The following is a 17,717-nucleotide window of genomic DNA, read 5'->3' on the forward strand; positions in this document are numbered from 1 at the left end:
ATAGCCATGTGTCTCCTGGTCTTCCCAGCTTGCACTTACTCAATCCATCAGCTCTTTTAAGATTTTTTTTCTGTGTTCTTTTCTGAATTACTTGCTGACTTTTCCCTTCTTTTTCCTACTAGGAACCATCTTATCAAATGAAACTCACTTTTCTCTTTCATGCCCCTTCCCTTCTGCCCACTCCCCCAACACTCATCTGTGCACAAGCTTGCATATTTCTGCCTTTGCTCAGACAATTCTTTAGGTTTACGCTGCTTCTCTCTTCTCTACCTTTGCTCAGACAGTTCTCCACCCTGCTTCCCTCTTCTCAGGCTTTTCCAGTCCTGATTTCAAGGCAAGTCACTTAATACCTTAGAGCCTGTTTCCCATCTAATAAATAGGCCTGATAATCCATCAGGGTGGAATGAAGCTACAACGAAAAATATTCAGTTGGACACTCTTTGTAAAAGTTTGTGTACACTTTAATTTTTGGCTGCACCACGAGGCTTACAGAATCTTAATTCCCCAACTGGGGATTGAATCTGTGCCCCACTGCAGTAGAAGTGCAAAGTCCTACCCACTGGACTGCCAGGGAAATTCCCTGTGTACACTTGAATGTAAACATTTCTTCCCAGCTACCTCCCCTTCCACATACACACACATCCTATTTACGGAGTGCTGGGGGTGGTGGAAGCGGGACGTGGGCCCTGCTGTCTAGCGACATGCAGTCTCACAGCCGCACAAACTACAGACTGTATGTGATGAAGTGCCAAACTGAGCTTTGGGGAATTCTGAGAAAAGGGATGACATGTCTTTTCCAGGGTCCCTTCAGTTAAATAATGACAGCTACTTCAATCTTGTTGACCCTCTGTTAGGCCAGTGCTCATCTGCCTGTTCCCCTACTCCCTGCTCCTCCAGAGCTCAGATTCCTAGGCACATGTGAGGCTCAGTTACCTATGACCCTGTGGCTCTTATCATTTTGGTCTTATTCTTACACCATATCAGTACTGTCACAAATGAGAGAGGGAGGATCAGACCAGGTTGTGGCTAGAGCTCAGGTCTGATTTTAAACCCTAGAGGGAGATTTAATAGGTGTTGGGAAGGAAGCATGACCCGAGTTGAGGGGAAATTGCAGGGCCAGGGTGCATGGGAGGACTACCCTAGTTGAATACGGAGCTGGAGAGTTGATTCTTAGGAGGCTTCTTAGATTGCTTCTGGATAAGGTGATCAAGTCTAGAAAGGGAGGGATATTTGCTCGCCTAGGAGGAGCTCACTGTAAGATCTGGAGTAAGAATGATATTCAACATGAACTGGAAGGGAACGCAGGTGTCTGAGTGACCCAGTCCCTGAGGAGGTAGACCCCAGTTACATCTGAGAGTTGGTCTGAGTGGACAAGTGCAAATGTTTGTGGCTTCTTTAATCAGAAAAACAGCATTTGTCTTTTATGCACTTCCGGTCAAATTTTTATTCATCCCTTCAAGACTGACCCCCTCAGACCTCAAGCTGAAAGAGCAGGCGGCTGGAGACACTTGAGCTAGAATCAAGACCCTCATCTGGGTTGAGAGCTGCCCCAACACTTGGTGTCCACCTACTCTGCCCCTCCGCCCTAGGCAGAGAGCAGAAGCAGGTAGCAGGAGCGCAAAAAGTGAGCTCCGCATTAGAGGACTGGCCAGAGGGCCTTCGGAGAGTTAAGTCGGCCAGAGGACAGGTGTGCACATCCCCCGGAGAAAGCAAGCCCAAGGGGTCCTAGGTCTGAGGGGTAGGAAGGTGGGATAAGTCCTTACAGAGCGCACAGGGTGATGAAACCACCACCAGGGGGCGCGGCCTTAGGGGGCGGGACACGCCAGACGCCCGAGGGCTCTGTGTGAGCCTTGACCTATAGTATAGGGTGGGGATGCGAAAGCAGAGAGCGCCTTTCCCCGCACCCTTCCCTGCTGGCCCCGCCTCCCTGGCCCCGCCTTCCAGGCCCCTACTCCACCCCCGGCTCCGCCTCCACCAGCCCCGCCTCCGGCCGCGGCCCCTTCCTCCCGCAGCTGGTGCTGTGGGGCCGCGGAGCCGCGCATCGCCGTCTGCATGGCCGGGGATCTGCGAGCAAAGGTGAGACAGGAGTGGAGTGCGGGCAGCGGTAGGGCCTGCGCCGGGGGGCGGGGGCCAGGCCAGGCCTTCCCTACGTCTGTTAAACCTTCCAGGCTCGGCCAGGCCTTTCTCACCGCCAAGTCCCCTAGTCCCGCATAAAAGCTCTAGAGGTGCGCGGGCCAGGCCTCGGGCGGCGCTGGTCGCAGACCTGCCACCGCAGAGTCGGGATCTGGAGTGGGGCGGGGGCCCGCGTGGTGAACAGTGCTCCCCGGGATCTGGGTCACGTCTCCTGGCGTCTGGCGGGATCGAAGGAGAGCTTGTCCTCGAGCTGCAGCAGGAGAGACTGAGGTTAGATCTGAGGAGAGGAGAGAACCGCGAACTGTCCAGGATGAAGGAAGGCGAGGGTAGCGGGGGAGGGGCTCTCAGGCCAGGAGAGACCATCATCCTACTGGGCAGAGAGGGATACCGCCTACACTAGGCAGGTGGACATCTGGGATGAAGGTTGACAGCCTGCCTATCCTACATTGATCCTGTTGGCTACCCTCCTCAGTTCCCTCCACCCCAAGATCTAATAGCGGGAAGGTGGTCAGAGTTCAGGGGGCCGGCCCTGGGGGAGGATCGCAAGCTTTGAAACCGGAGATGGTGTGCGGGATGTGGACTGGAGACCTTGAAGCCTTGTGGTCACTGGGGGAAGGGGATGGCAGCTCCGCCCGTCCCCCCGCCCCATTTAGCCCCACCCTCCTGCCCAACAGGTTAAATGCAGGCTGAGCACTCCCAGCCCAAATTCCATATCTAGAACTGCAGTAGAGGTGGGTTAAGTTACCTGTTTCATTGCATCTTTACTTTGCTACATCAAGGGGCCTCCTCCTGCCTGGGTTATGTAGCCCCTCCCTCCCTTGTCAGACTGGCCTTGACCCTTGCACGCATCCTATTTGAGCATCTGAGATCAGAAACTTCCCTCATCTTTACACACACACACTCACAAACACAAACTTGGATTCTGGCCTTAGAATTAGGACTTTGGGGAAGGGAGGCAGGGTTCTGCTCTACATCTCACCCCCAGTGGATACTGGTAGCCTCCAAGCCTGCCGTGAGAAATGGACCCCTATGTGTACATACGCTTGTCTCTGCGTAGATGTAATTGTGTGTTTGAGGACTGTGTGCATATAAATGTAGTTGATCCTTTTGTGGACATGATGGTGCCTGACTCACTGTATCCGTGGGATTGTGTGCGTGTCCCTACAGGGGCAGGACCCTCCTGTGAATAGGTGTACAGTCTTCCATAGGGACATGTCTGGGTGTATAACCCTCTTTGTTAATCCCTGAGACTGGGTGCCTTGCTAATTGAACAGGCATGTGAATACAACTTTACATGTAAATATGTATAGACAGGTGGCAGGCCCTTTAGGTAAACATATGTGTGCAGACCTCACTGTGAATGTGTGTGGCTGACTCTTCATGTGTATGTGTGCTCATAGCCCTCCTATGAATATGTATGTGTGTGTATCTATGTGCATGCACATCTCCCTCCTCTGGACACACGTGACTCATTTAAACCTCTGTCAGTGTGCCAGGCACCATGCTCTGAGTGGTTCCTCTGACCTGGGGTGTATTCCTCTTGCCCAATCCTAGAGACTGATCCCTCCTAGCCTTAGGGCTCCCCCCGCCCCTGCCCCACTTCTGCACTAAGCAAATAGGAGGCCCCAAAGGTAAACAGGTGTGCCTCCACAGGGAGAGATGGGGCCTGGGCGGTTTGTCTGGGGCCTCTTACTGCCCCAGCCCCAGGCCAGGATCCAATGCCCCTCCTGTGGTCCAGGGAGCCTCTTCAGTCTACTCATACGCCATTCTCCATTTTTGGGCTCTGCTCCAGAACAGTAGTGACCTTTACCTCTTGAAAAAACCCTCCAAATTCCGGTTTTCCCCGTGGCCAATTCCCAGCCCCTGCCCTCTCTTCAAGGCCACCTAGTTAATATTTGACCTGGAAGGAAAGGGAGAGGCCAGTGGCCCTTCTGGCTTTGTCTCATGAGATTGGGTGAGTCAGGTTTTCTCCACACCTAGCCCAACCAAGGAACTTCAGAGATCAGGCCTGAAGTTCAGGGGTCAGATCAGACCTACCACCTATCCCAACCCCATCCCCAGCTGGTTGCCATGAGGCAGGGTCCAGTTGTGGTAACAGTCTCCAAGATGTACCAAGGGAGGTGGCCAAGGTCTCAGGGATCCTATCGTTCACCTTTCCCTTGTTGCTCATGCCTCAGTTAAGTGGCCTTGCACGCTCGAGCTTCCTGTTCAGGTCTGACAACTGCACTGCTGAGGGTGGGGAGGGAAGAGGGGCAGATACCCACCCTGGTGCCTGTGAGTGCCTGTTTGCAGGTGGGGGCATGTGTGGATGCTTAGCCAGAGGACAGTACAGACTCGCATGGGCAAGGCAGAGATGTGCACCCCCTTGGAGAGGAATGCTGAGGAGGAGAAGTATCTAATTAAAGAGAAATTCCAGAGGGAGCTTTCACGCCAGGGAAAAGAAAAAACAAAGGGAAAATAGGGCAAAATAAACAAAGGCCCATTAAGCATCTCTGCCCAGGCCTTCCTGCATAAGGCACCCCCGCAGGCGGAGGGGCAGCTGCTGCCCGAGTTGGGTCTCACTGCTGGGAGAAGGCATTCTTCCTGAGAACCTGGGCTCTACCAAGATGGAGGCCTAGCTTAGCTTCTGACTAGGTTACAGAAGGGCTGTCACCTGAGATTTGGGTTGAAGGGAGTCTAGGGTCTTGTAAAGTGGGCAAGCTCCACCCAGCTTCCTGCATCTGAACAGCAAGGAGCACAGAATGATGGGGTTCATCCTCTTGTGGGAGTTTCGTAGATGCTGGGCCTCCTCGCTTTGATACCACCTGAACTCAGAGGGTAATACTATCTACTTTCCATCTACACACAGAAGAAAAGACTTTTTTTCTGTTTGTTTTTTCTTTTCTTCAGAAAACAGACCTCAGTGAACCAGAACTAGCCCTGCTGTTGGGGCAGGGTGACCCCACCAGTGATCTACAACCCCTGTGTGACCCCACCATGGAGTTTGTAACTGATGCCGAGAGGCAGTCTAGAATCCACCCCTCTTCTTGACCTCTTACCTGGGATTCCATGGCCGCACAATCATGTGATTCCATGTCTTCCCAATTCCAGGACCCTCCCTGGCCCCATGACCTCTGACCTTCTAAGCAACCTCCCTGGACCTTAATACCCTGTGACTATTCTTCCCATCATCCCCCAACCTCTGGCCCAGGCTCCTTTTGGGGGTCTTGTTGGTCTGGGCCTCCCCAGGAAGATGTGGGGGAGGCTCTGGCCCCTCCTCCTGAGCTTCCTCACAGCAACTGCAGTCCCTGGACCCTCACTGCGGAGACCATCCAGAGAACTAGATGCCACCCCACGGATGACCATCCCCTATGAAGGTTTGACAGCCCCAACCTCGAAAGGCAGCAGGAGCTGGGGGCTGGAGGTGGGGAGGCAGGCAGTCCCAGGGCTGGGCTCACTGATCCCGCTCTCCCCAGAGCTCTCTGGGACCCGGCACTTCAAGGGCCAAGCCCAGAACTACTCAACACTGCTGCTGGAGGAGGCCTCCGCAAGGCTGCTGGTGGGAGCCCGAGGTGCCCTGTTCTCTCTCAATGCGCAAGACATAGGAGATGGGACTCACAAAGAGGTCAGCCCCTGGAGCCTAGACTGCCCAGAGGGTATCCAGCTTCATTCAGCATCGTAGGACCTCAACTTCCTGGAAACCCTGTCAGTCCTCTGTAACCCCCTGGTCAGACAGCACTGCCTTTCCTGGCCCAGGTCTCCTTTACATCCAATGCTCCTTCTGACACTTACCTCACCCTGGGGCCCTATCACCTTGTCCCACAGGTAATTGGGAGAGGCAAAGGCATCGGGTTCTATGTATCAGCCTATTCCCTTTACCACCCCCTCCAGATTCACTGGGAGGCCTCTCCAGAGATGCAAAGCAAATGTCATCAAAAAGGGAAAAACAACCAGGTATGTGATCCGCCCTGTTCCCAACTCCTTTCCTCTTTCTCTTCAGTGGGGGCTATCACAGTTGGTGGGGACACAGATGGAGAAACAGATCAGCCAGTCAGTTGCTGCAACCACAGTAGACACTGTGAGTGCCACTGGAGGGGCTGGCCTGGGAGCGATACTTGAAATGCAAACATCTGGTGACCTACTAGCGTGGTTTTGGATATTATCTTAATCTCCTCTGGGCTCCCAAATAATAATCATGATAACAACAGGTAATCTCTAGTAAGTGTTGACTTAGCTATTATCTAATTTCGTTCTAAAATAATCCTAGGAAATGGTGTTATCCTCCACTTTCAATGAGAAAAATGAGGCTTTGGTCAAGGAATAGCTCAAATACCCACTTTTCCATAGGTATTAGTGAAGTGTCAGGCTTCCTTGGTGGCTCAGACAGTAAAGTGTCTATCCTTAATGCGGGAGACCTGGGTTCAATCCCTGGGTCAGGAAGATCCCCTGGAGAAGGGCATGGCAACCCACTCCAGTACTCTTGCCTGGAGAATCCCATGGACAGAGGAGCCTGGTGGGCTACAATCCATGGGGTCGCAAAGAGTCGGACACTGGACATGACTGAGAAACTAACACTCTCTAGTGAAGTGTCAGCCCCTTCTAGCTAAAGAACAGAATGTCTGCAGGGGTCCTATATCTGGCTATGTAACAGATTCACCTGGAGAGCTTTTTACAGTGTTTTTATATTTTTGTGGCGTGGCATATCGGAATCTTAGTTCCCCAATCAGGGATCGAACTGGCACCCCCTGCAGTGGAAGGACAAAGTCTTAACCACTGGACTGCCAGGGAAGAACCTGGAGAGCTTTTTAAAAATACCCCAAGGCCCACAAGCTGGGGGATTCTGACTTAGTGGGTCTGCGGCACTTAAAGGCGTCTCCAGGAGATTTCATCAAAGGATGCCTCTAAGTGTAACATGGGTGGAAAATGGAGCTGGTGAAGCATATGGAGCCCAATTTATGGAGGGCTGTTAACACCCAGCTGGGGGGTTGGATTTTATTCTATGACAGTAGTACCCTCACCATTTGATATTTTAGAGACTTTCAAACTTTAACGTGCCCTCGAATCACCTGGGTGTATTATAAATGTGGATGCTAACTCAGAAGGTCTGGGGAAAGGCCTGCAATTCTGCGATTCTAATGAGCTTCCAGATGGAGCTGACACACTGCTGGTCCCGGACCATCTTTGACTTTAGAAGAACATTTCCCAATGCATGTTCTCAGAAGCAATAATTTTCAAAAGAGATGTTTAATAGTTAGATGAGTTTGGAAAATGCTGCATGCTCAATCCTACAATGCACAGCAATACCCTTAAGGCTTTAAGGTGTCTCCAGTAAAGGTAGCTTTTACCTGTGGTTTTCTATTCATTTGACCACAGAACTCCCCCTCCCCGCTCCCCCCTTTTTAATGGAAACATCTTGGAGAAACACTATTTTAAGAATACTTATCTGGTCTCAGGCACTAAATGAATTAAAATAGAGTGAGTCTGGAGGGAAGAAAGGTAGTGCGGAGGTGGGGGGCATCATATGGGTCAGAGGAGGGAGGCCTGAGCAAGCTGGTGGAGAGGAGGGCTGGATGCCAAAGTCTGCACCTGGTGAGGGTGGGGTAAAGACATAGAGGCCTGCATGAACTCAAACCCTGGGTAACAGACAGGAGGAGGAATCATTAACAAGGCAAAGAAGTCAAGAGGGCATCGGCTTAGGGCATTTGATAGGCAGAGAAGGCCACTGTGGCTGCAGGAGGGTGAATGAGGCCAGAGGAAGGGGCAGGGCTCTGTCATGTAGGGCCAGGAGCATGTGGGGCCCTATGTTCAGGACTCTGGTGAGTCACAGAGGGTTTTAAATACAGCAGTGACATGATCTGGTTTACATTTTTAAAATATGCCTCGGAAAGTGGGTTGCAAGAGGGTGCTGACTGGTAGAATCTCTCTGAAAGGAAAATCCAGACAATGGTAACAGCAGTCTCCTTTGAAGGCAACAGGATAAAAAAGGAGGCTGTTTACAACATATCCCTTTGTACCTTTTGAATTTTACACCGTGTGCATGTATTCCTCATTTACTGAATCAATAAACAGCTTTTGTAAAGACAGGCAGAGAGGTGGGGGAGCTGTCAGGTGGTCGCTGTGGCTGCCCAGGGAAGAGATGACGGTGATAATGTGGACTAGGGTGGTGGCAGTGGAGGGGAAGTGGACCAAGTCATGGGACGTGTAGGATAAAGACTTAATCACGGAGAGACTGAATGTGGGGGTGAGGGAATGGGAAGCAGCAAAGATGACGCCTGGTTTCTGGACTGAGTAATAGGATGGATGGATGAAGTGAGGTGGGAAAGACTGGAAGAACAGGTTTAAGGGAGAAGATGCACAGGACGGAGGAGGGGATGAGCCTAGTTTCTGACAGCATGAGTTCGACATGTCTGTGGGCTAGCAGGTGGAGCAATGGCTGGAACCTGGGGGGTAGGTTTGGTAATGCCACCCTGAAGCGGGTGTGGGAGCTCCATGACTGGCAGACGGTGCTGTGAACATGCAAGAGAGAAGCATCTTCAGGTGGTAAGAGCCCTTGGAGCCCCCAGACTAGGGGACTACAGAAGATGCAGGAGAAGCCAGCCAAGTGTGTCAGGTAAGCTGAGCTAGCCAAGGAAAGAGCAGTCATGCCCCTGGGAGACCAAAGGACAGCGAGTTCCCGGGAACAGTCTGTGTCCTGAGCAGTGAGAACACCCACCAGGATCTTAGAAGGAACCGTTTGTCCTGTGGGTGGGAGCAAGAGCCAGACCACAGAGCTGGCCTAATGGAAGCGGTCTCTAAGGAGGCCCGGAGCTCACAGCCCTCCTCATCTATCCCACAGACCGAGTGCTTCAACCATGTGCGATTCCTGCAGCGGCTCAATGCCACCCACCTCTACGCATGTGGGACTCACGCCTTCCAGCCTCTCTGTGCAGCCATTGTGAGTGTGTTTGCCCCTGCCCTGACTGCCGCCCCTGCTCCCTGACCCTGGACCCGTCTGACCTTCGGCGACAACCCCTGCCTGTCCTCAGGATCACTGACTTTGGGCCCTTCCTCCCCTAGGATGCTGAGGCCTTCACCTTGCCAACCAGCTTCGAGGAGGGGAAAGAGAAGTGTCCTTATGACCCAGCCCGCGGCTTCACTGGCCTCATCATTGGTAAGCATGCTCTCCTCTCCACACAGGCCCCTCAACCACAGGCATGCTGTCTGTGAGACATGGATCTCATTGCTAGGACTTGCCACCCATGTAGTATTATGTGTCTTGTGTGTGACGTGTCTCTCACGCGGGGCATGTTCGTGCCTCAGATGGAGGCCTCTACACAGCCACTCGGTATGAATTCCGGAGCATCCCTGACATCCGCCGGAGCCGGCACCCACACTCCCTGAGGACAGAGGAGGCACCAATGCACTGGCTCAATGGTTAGGAGGATGAGGCCCAGGGTGATGGGGGGCAGGGGACTGTTTCTGCATCCGTACTCCCTTGGGCAGTTGACCATCATCCCATCCCCAAATCCCCAGGTGAGCCTGTCTCTTCCTGGGTGTGGTTGAATAAGGGCAGTGCGGTGGGGGTGGGGGCAGTGGGTGGAGATCCCCAAACTATCTCAGAAGCCACCTGACCCACAGATGCTGAGTTTGTGTTCTCCGTCCTGGTGCGGGAGAGCCAGGCCAGTGCCGTGGGTGACGACGACAAAGTTTACTACTTCTTCACGGAGCGTGCTGCTGAGGAGGGTGCAGGCAGCTTTGCTCAGAGCCGCAGCAGTCACCGCGTGGCCCGTGTGGCCCGGGTGTGCAAGGTGAGGAGGACTGAGGTCAGGGCAAGGGTGTAGTGGCTGAATCTCTGACCCTGGCCATTGACCCCCTGCCCCCTGCCCCCCCAGGGAGACCTGGGAGGGAAGAAGATCCTGCAGAAGAAATGGACCTCCTTCTTGAAGGCGCGCCTCATCTGCCACATCCCACAGTATGAGACGCTGCGCGGTGTCTGCAGCCTGCAAGCTGACACCTCAGCACACACACACTTCTATGCGGCCTTCACGCTGACCACACAGTGGTCAGTTCAGGGATGGCGGGAAGGCGAGGGATGGGGACAGCATAGGGACTGGAGCAGAGGTCAGGGGAGATGAGATAGGACCCCCTGGGGGGAAGCCAGCCGCAGACAGAGAACTTCAGGCACGTCCAGGGGTCTGCTGCCACTCAGGAGAGGGCCTGTGGACTTGGAGCTGGCATTGGTCAGGGCGACAGGGGGCTCCAGGCTGGGCAGGTAGGCAGGCTCCTTTCAGTGTGACTCAGCCTCGTCCCCTCCATCCCATCCTTAGGAAGACCCTCGAGGCCTCAGCCATATGCCGCTATGACCTGGCCGAGGTGCAGGCTGTCTTCGCAGGCCCCTACATGGAATACCAGGATGGTGTCCGGCGCTGGGGCCGCTACGAGGGCGGGGTGCCAGAGCCCCGGCCTGGCTCGGTGAGTGCTGAGGCCTGGGGTCAGTGCTGAGTAGACAGGACCCCTAAGATGGGGAGGAGGTCTAACCTTGTGGGGAGGGTGGGCCAGTGGTAGAATTCTAAGATTCACCACCCTATCCCCCACCACAGTGCATTACAGATTCACTGCGAAGCCAAGGCTACAACTCATCCCAGGACTTGCCATCTCTGGTTCTGGACTTTGTGAAGTTACACCCACTGATGGCTCGGCCTGTAGTGCCCACACGTGGACGGCCCCTGCTGCTCAAGCGCAGTGTGCGCTACACACACCTCACGGGGACACCTGTCAGCACACCCGCCGGACCCACCTATGACCTGCTCTTTCTGGGCACAGGTGCTTCTGACCCCTGGCCTGAGCCCTTTGGTGACTGCTGGCCTGAGTCCTTGATCCCTATTGACGTCCAGTCCCCTGGAGGACCCCGATCACAAACCCCTGGTGACCACTGATGTTGATTCTTCAGTGAACAATCACTACTGGTCCCCAAGGACCACTAGCTCTTGGTGACTGCTGACTCCTGTCACCAACCACAATGACATTTGACTCTGGTCACTAATGCTTCTAAATCCAATAATTCTTGCCATGACTAGTTTGGAGTTTCCAATCTCGGGAGAACCCACTGCTACTGGCTGAATCCTTGTCCCTGACCTCAGGACTCCAAGCGGTTCCCGTTAGGCTATTTATTGCAGGGGGCTGAGAGTAGATTCCACTGGAGTCTGACCTTCTGCCATTCCCATACCAGCTGATGGCTGGATCCACAAGGCTGTGGTCCTGGGCTCTGGGATGCACATTATTGAAGAGACACAGGTGTTCAAGGATCCCCAGTCTGTGGAGAACCTGGTCATCTCTCTGATGCAGGTAGCCCCTGATTCATGACCCTCAATATTCTGGTCTTGCCAGAGTAGACAGAGGGAGGTGGGAGGCTGGACACTGGCTGTGTGTGTGTGTGTGTGTCTGTAAGTGGGAGTGAGGTGCTGCCAACCAGCTGTTCTCTCTGACTCCTAGCATAGCCTCTACGTGGGGGCCCCAAGTGGCGTCATCCAGCTACCACTGTCCAGCTGCTCCCGCTACCGCTCCTGCTATGACTGCATCCTGGCCCGGGACCCCTACTGTGGCTGGGACCCCAGCACCCATGCCTGCATGGTGACCACCACCGTAGCCAACAGGTCCCAAAATAGCAGGTGAGAGGCATGGGGGTCGGGGGAGGCTCAAGGGTCCCATTTGCCCCCGGGATCAGGGCCTAAGGGGTGAAGGAGGGCCTGCCAGCTGCGGGCAGTAGGGTCCGGTTGTTAGTAACAGCTTTACTGACCCTTCCACTGGCCAAACTACAGCCCAGTTCCCCTTGTTCTTGAATCCCAATCCTCTGTCTCCAGGACAGCACTCATACAGGACATGGAGAGAGGAAACCGAGGCTGCGAGGGCAACAGGGACACAGGTAAGTGCCATCATGGCCGTGTGTGGGTCTGGCAGCATAGTCTGTCCTCTATACCATCTGATGCCATCCGTATGTGCATATATATATCTGAATGACTCTGTCTGTGCTTTCACTGAGAATGACCCAGCACAGAGTAAGTATTCAACAAGCATCTGTTGCAAAACGAAAAGTTATAAATAAGCAAACAGGTTCAAGATGTGAAGTTTTTCATTTCTGGAGCTTACAGCCAAGTCTGTGCACAGGCAATTAAATGATCCCACAATAAATTACACTTCTTTTCTTTGGCTTTTTTTGATACAAAAGAAATAATTACAACTATGACAAGGGTTTGAGAGATAATAGGTTCTTCCCCAAGGAAGATCAGATGACTGAGCTGATATCTGAAGCAAGAGCAATAATCATAATAATCATAGCTAATATGTACCGAGGATTTACCATGCGGCAAGCACTGATCAAACACACGCATTTCATTTGTTCTCAGAGCATTCCTATGAGAAAGGCGCCATTATTACCATCTCCATGAGGGGCAATCTCTCTGAGTAACACAGAGAATAAGTAAACTACCCAAAATCGATCAGCTCTTTGAGAATTTGAGCCTAACCCCAAGCAGGCTGACTGGAATCTGAGCTTTTGTTCACTGTTATGCTTTCTCCTCCAAGTTAACCTGGCTAATACAGGGCACGAGGAAGGGGATGACACCCAAGTAGAGGGAAGAGCAAGCTTGGTGTTTGAACAAGAGAAGAGGCTGGAGAGATGGGCAAGACTGTGCTGAGGCAGGGGGATGGCATCATCAGCTTAGTGTTTTTAAAAGGTCACCCCACTGCTGCATAAAGAATGGATTAGGTGAGGGCCAGCAGCTGGGGAAGGAGAGACGTGAACAGGTCTGAGAAAGATTCTGGAAGCAGAATCTTAATGAGGGTTAGATACAAAGGTGAAGGGGAGAAAGAGACAAGGGAAACTCAGGTTTCTGGGAAATGGCTGGTGGTGCCATACACGGTGATGACAATTCAAGAAAAATACCCAGTGTAATCTAAGAGGGAGCTTTTGGCCTCAGTTCCTGTGACATGTCCAAGAGATGTATGGCACATAGAAGAAAGTCAAGTCTACACTCAGTAGAAAACTCTTTGTTGGAGGCAGAGATGAGGAATCACTGGTAGATGTCAGGAACTGAAACCAGTGAGACGGGCCCACTGAACCTTGCGTGGGACCATGAGCACAGAGGGCTTAGTCCTGCAATTTTAGATTCTGTGCGTGGTGCTGGGGACCTAACAGTGAACCACCTGGCTTGCCATCTCCAGTGCCCTCCCAGGATAAGCAGGCACTGACCACGTTCTCCTGTCCCTTGCTCCCTCCAGGGCCACCACCACCACTGAAGACCCGTTCTGTGCTCCGGGGTGATGATGTCCTATTGCCCTGTGACCAGCCATCCAACCTGGCCCGGGCCTTGTGGCTGCTCAATGGGAGCATGGGCCTGAGTGATGGGCAGGATGGCTACCGCGTGGGTGTGGATGGGCTGCTGGTAACAGACACGCAGCCTGAGCACAGCGGCAACTACGGCTGCTATGCTGAAGAGAATGGCCTCCGCACCCTGCTGGCCTCCTACAGCCTCACGGTGCGGCCAGCCACTCCAGCCCCTGCTCCACAAGCCCCTGCCATGCCTGGGGCACAGCTGGCACCGGATGTGCGGCTGCTCTACGTGTTAGCCATTGCTGCACTTGGTGGCCTCTGCCTTATCCTGGCTTCCTCCCTCTTCTATGTGGCCTGTCTTCGGGGAAGTGGACGAGGGCACCGTCAAAAATACTCACTGGGTCGGGCTGGCCGGGCAGGGGGCTCTGCTGTGCAGCTGCAGACAGTCTCAGGCCAGTGTCCTGGAGAGGATGATGACGGTGATGATGGGGAACGGGCCGGGGGCCTAGAGGGTGGCTGCCTCCAGATCATCCCTGGAGAGGGAACCCCAGCCCCGCCGCCACCGCCCCCCCCACCGCCACCAACTGAGCTGACCAATGGGTTGGTGACACTGCCCAGCCGGCTGCGCAGGATGAATGGCAGCAGCTACGTGCTCCTGAGGCAGAGCAACAATGGAGTGCCAGCGGGGCCCTGCTCCTTCGCGGAGGAGCTCAGCCGCATCCTGGAGAAGAGGAAGCACACACAGCTCGTAGAGCACCTGGATGAGAGCTCTGTCTGAGCCCAGCCTCCCAGGACAAATGCTCTTCCAAACCAGCCTGCCTGTACCAGGCTGGGCCGCTGCCTCCCCAACGGACACCTTACCCTCATCCCCGCAACTCCAGGCCCTTCTCCCAACATTGTGATGTCCCTGTAGGGCTGGCCAGCGTCAGGCCCAGCCAAAGCCCCCTTCTCAGTCTCTCCACAGACCCATCTGTGAGCAGCCCAGGTCAACCGGTGCTCCTCAGAGGTAGGTGCCCCTCAGGCTCTGCAGTCCTAGCCCCCACTCCTCTTCCCTTTTAACCTAAGCACTTGGGAGGAGAGGATGCCATCCTCCTGCCCCATTCGTCTGCTTACACCCTTCCTCTTTCTCCCAGGCAGGGCTCTGCAGGTCCAGGTGGCCTCAAGGTCACCACCCTCTGCCTGGCCCTATGTGCTGGATGGTCCTGAAAACAAACCAGACCTCTGCCAGCCACCAGAGCCACCTGAACCCTGCGTGCATTCACGTGCGCACATGGAAGAATGCCTATCAGCTGGGCTGCAGGGCCCCACCCCCACCTCCTGGTGCATTCCTGCATTTCATCCCTTCTTCTGGACTTTGGGTACCCTCTCAATTGCCACCTCCCATCCTATCTAGTCTTCCTGTAGTCCCAGCCCCATGTGATGACCTCTTTGGCAAGAGCTTGGCAACAGGCCAGCCTGGGAAGGTAAGACTACTGCATCCTTCCCTCTTCCCTAATGTGTAGCCCTTGTGAGTCAGCCTCCCTACTCCCTGGTCACTCTCAGGAGTGCCAGAGACAGCTCCGGGCATGGTCTTCCTCACGCACATGTGCTTACATTTCCATTCACATGCACCTTGTGAGCCTCCCCTTGCTGCATCGAACCTGTGTCTGTCGGATTTGGTCCATGAACATTTCAGAGGGAGACCTGTCTCCCATTTAGCTGTCCTTGCAGACACTTCCTTAGGACGGGTGACCAACACTGCACTCAATGAGCCAGCCTCCCTTTTGGGGACCAAGCATTTGCTGCCCCTAGATCACAGCAGGGGGAGGAGAGATCTGATGTCTCACCTGGCACTGATGCCCGTTCTCGGAACTATGCAAAGGGCAGAGGCTGGGAGTCTGGATGCTTGGCTCCCACCCCTGTCCTACCTCACCGGGGCACTTTCAGGGTCCAGGGGCCTCTGAAGTCTCCAGGCCCACATGGGACAATCAAAACCTGACTGAGCTCCCCCATTTCCCTCGGATGAGGATGACTGTTATTTTTGTAGCTGAGAACGTGGAATCCCACGGATTTTTACTGCTCTTCACCCAACCTCTCCTTCCTCTACCCCACAATGAATGTATTTATTGTAAACTGGCTACACTTCTTTAGAAATGCCCCCGCTCACCACGCAGGTAGGCGGGACAGGCATGTGACAGAGTGGGGAGGCTGGGCTCAGCTCCTCCCCCTACTGTTGGTTAATAAATACCCTTTTCCCCACAGCTACTATGAGTGGTCTGCTTGGTCTAGGCTGGTCTTCCCCTGATCACCCGGAGACAGGCTTCTAAGCTTTTGATAAAGATGCTTCAGGGTGGGCTTTGCTTTCCATAAAACCATTTTCAGGGCTTCCCTAGTGGCCCAGTGGTAAAGAATTCGGCTGCCAATGCAAGAGACATGGTCCGGAAAGATCCCATAAGCATCTAAGCCCGTGCGTCACAGCTACTGAGCCTGTGCTCTAGAGCCCGGGAATACAACTACTGAGCTATTCGCCACAACTACTGAAGCCCATGTGCACTAGAGTCTGTGCTTCACAACAAGAGAAGCCACCGCAACGAGAAGGCTATGCACAACTAGAGAAAGCCAGTGTGCAGCAATGAGGACCCGACACAGCCAGAAATAAATTATTTTTTTAATTTTGCAGAAGTTGGGATCCTCAGCTTCCATCCTGATTGTCCTGAGCAGGCACACAGGCTTTTTAAAATGATCACTATTTACTGATCATGGTGATAAGGGGATGACAAAATTAATGATAATTCAAGAATTCATACAAAAGTTTCTAGGTTTTTACCTCCTGGCTCTTTTTCTCATCATCTCCTCCCCTCCCTAGGTCTAGAAGATGCTGCCTTTTAATCAGATGGTCTGAGAATCACTCTTTCCAAGGGTTAAGCCTAGATTAATCATATGGCCTTTGATACTACACCATCCTGAAGAGTTATTATTCATTTTGCTTCTGGTTTTAGGATAGTCAAAAAATGGTGTTACAGTTTTAAAATGCACATATTTTGAAGCAGACTTCAAGTGTGACCTTGGCAAATTTATTAACTTCAGTTTTCTAATCTGCACACAAACATTCACATAGATATAAAGGGCCTAGCCCAATGCCAGGCTCACAGCAGACTCTCTTGGTCACTGGCTACAGAAACAGGCCAAAAGGAATTCTTCAGAAGCCAGCCTTGAAAGCCCTCACTGTGATTTGAGATCACTATTATTGATTTGGATTTAAGAAATGAAGACCAAGTCAAATCTCTGAAGATTCTCAGGTTTCAGGATGTCAACTCGCTAAGAATGAGGAGACTCACAGTCCCTTGCCCCTCACGGTGGACATCAAAAGAGATAGGCAGCTCTTCTTTATCCCAAGCAAAAGTACCCATTGGTGGGCTCCATCTGTCTCCCGTGAAGCAAACCAGGAGCAAGAACCACCTCTGCTGGAGTGAGAGTCCAAACTGGGTATGGAGTTGGTCTTTATTGTGCTAGCCGCTGGGTCGGGGCAGGATTCTGGACCTCTCGAGGGCACAGCCCACCCAGTGCTGTCGGTTTGTTGGTGAAGGGGTGCCACTGACCCTGGATGCTAGGACTGTCCGTGTGGAAGGGCTTGCGGATACGGATCACGTCCAAGCCCGACTGGTCGGCCAGCTTCTGCACCAGCGTGGCGATCTCCTCGACCGACTTGCAATTGAGGCTCTCCTCGCGCACAGCCCCATTAACTGGTCGAAGGGAGATGGGGATAACAGAAGCGAAGCAGGGGTCAGACGAGCGGCAGGCAAACGGGCCGAACCCCCCTCCGACGCCGCCCTCCAGCCCTCGCCCGGCCCCACTCACGGTATTCGGCCACTACTCTCGGCACACAGCACGGCCGCGGGTTCACATATATGACGACCCCGGGATTCCGGCGGGCGAAATCGGTCACCTCCCGTTCCACGAACTCCCTGAGGGACCCGAGAAGGGTGAGCAAGGTGACCCCTGACCCGGGGCGACAGCGGCTGGAGTCGCATCCCCGCGCCCTTCCTCGGCTCACCTGGCGCCGCGGGACGAGGGCGCGTCACGGCTGAGGCTAAAACTGAGCCGCTGCAGCTGCTGCACGTAGCGACCCAGCCCGTTGTGCAGGACACTCGTCAGGAAGCGGCTCGCGGTCCCGCGGGCAGTCATGGCCACAGCTCTCCAGTCGCCAAGCCGGGTCTCGCGGAGTGGGGGCGGGACGAACCAGAGGCTTCCGCTTCCGGGAACACTTGCAAGGCGGCAGTTTTGCTTCCGAAGTCACGGCTAGTGGCTCGCGTGTGAC

The 17,717-nt window shown here is 53.8% G+C and overlaps 2 protein-coding genes across 2 annotated transcripts; one reads left to right on the top strand and one right to left on the bottom strand.

Moving 5' to 3' along the window:
• The first annotated feature begins 1,944 nt into the window (after positions 1-1,944).
• On the top strand, positions 1,945-15,660 carry SEMA4G (semaphorin 4G). The gene is made up of 16 exons (XM_006053180.3): positions 1,945-2,076; positions 5,023-5,489; positions 5,589-5,737; positions 6,004-6,066; positions 8,948-9,046; positions 9,169-9,262; positions 9,412-9,525; positions 9,730-9,899; positions 9,984-10,153; positions 10,419-10,563; positions 10,692-10,914; positions 11,321-11,436; positions 11,584-11,759; positions 11,952-12,013; positions 13,369-14,426; positions 14,554-15,660. Exons 2-15 carry the CDS (start codon positions 5,366-5,368, stop codon positions 14,196-14,198), a joined length of 2,535 nt encoding a protein of 844 aa, XP_006053242.3. The 5' UTR covers positions 1,945-2,076; positions 5,023-5,365; the 3' UTR covers positions 14,199-14,426; positions 14,554-15,660.
• A 791-nt stretch (positions 15,661-16,451) lies between these two features.
• MRPL43 (mitochondrial ribosomal protein L43) lies at positions 16,452-17,601 on the bottom strand. The gene is made up of 3 exons (XM_006053181.3): positions 17,454-17,601; positions 17,258-17,364; positions 16,452-17,142 (listed from the first exon to the last, which is right to left on the bottom strand). The coding sequence occupies exons 1-3, from the start codon at positions 17,582-17,584 to the stop codon at positions 16,901-16,903; spliced, it is 480 nt and encodes a 159-aa protein (XP_006053243.1). The 5' UTR covers positions 17,585-17,601; the 3' UTR covers positions 16,452-16,900.
• Between the last annotated feature and the right edge of the window lie 116 nt (positions 17,602-17,717).

This window comes from Bubalus bubalis, chromosome 23 (assembly GCF_019923935.1).
Source record: "Bubalus bubalis isolate 160015118507 breed Murrah chromosome 23, NDDB_SH_1, whole genome shotgun sequence".
In the NCBI taxonomy this organism is placed as follows: Eukaryota; Metazoa; Chordata; class Mammalia; order Artiodactyla; family Bovidae; genus Bubalus; species Bubalus bubalis.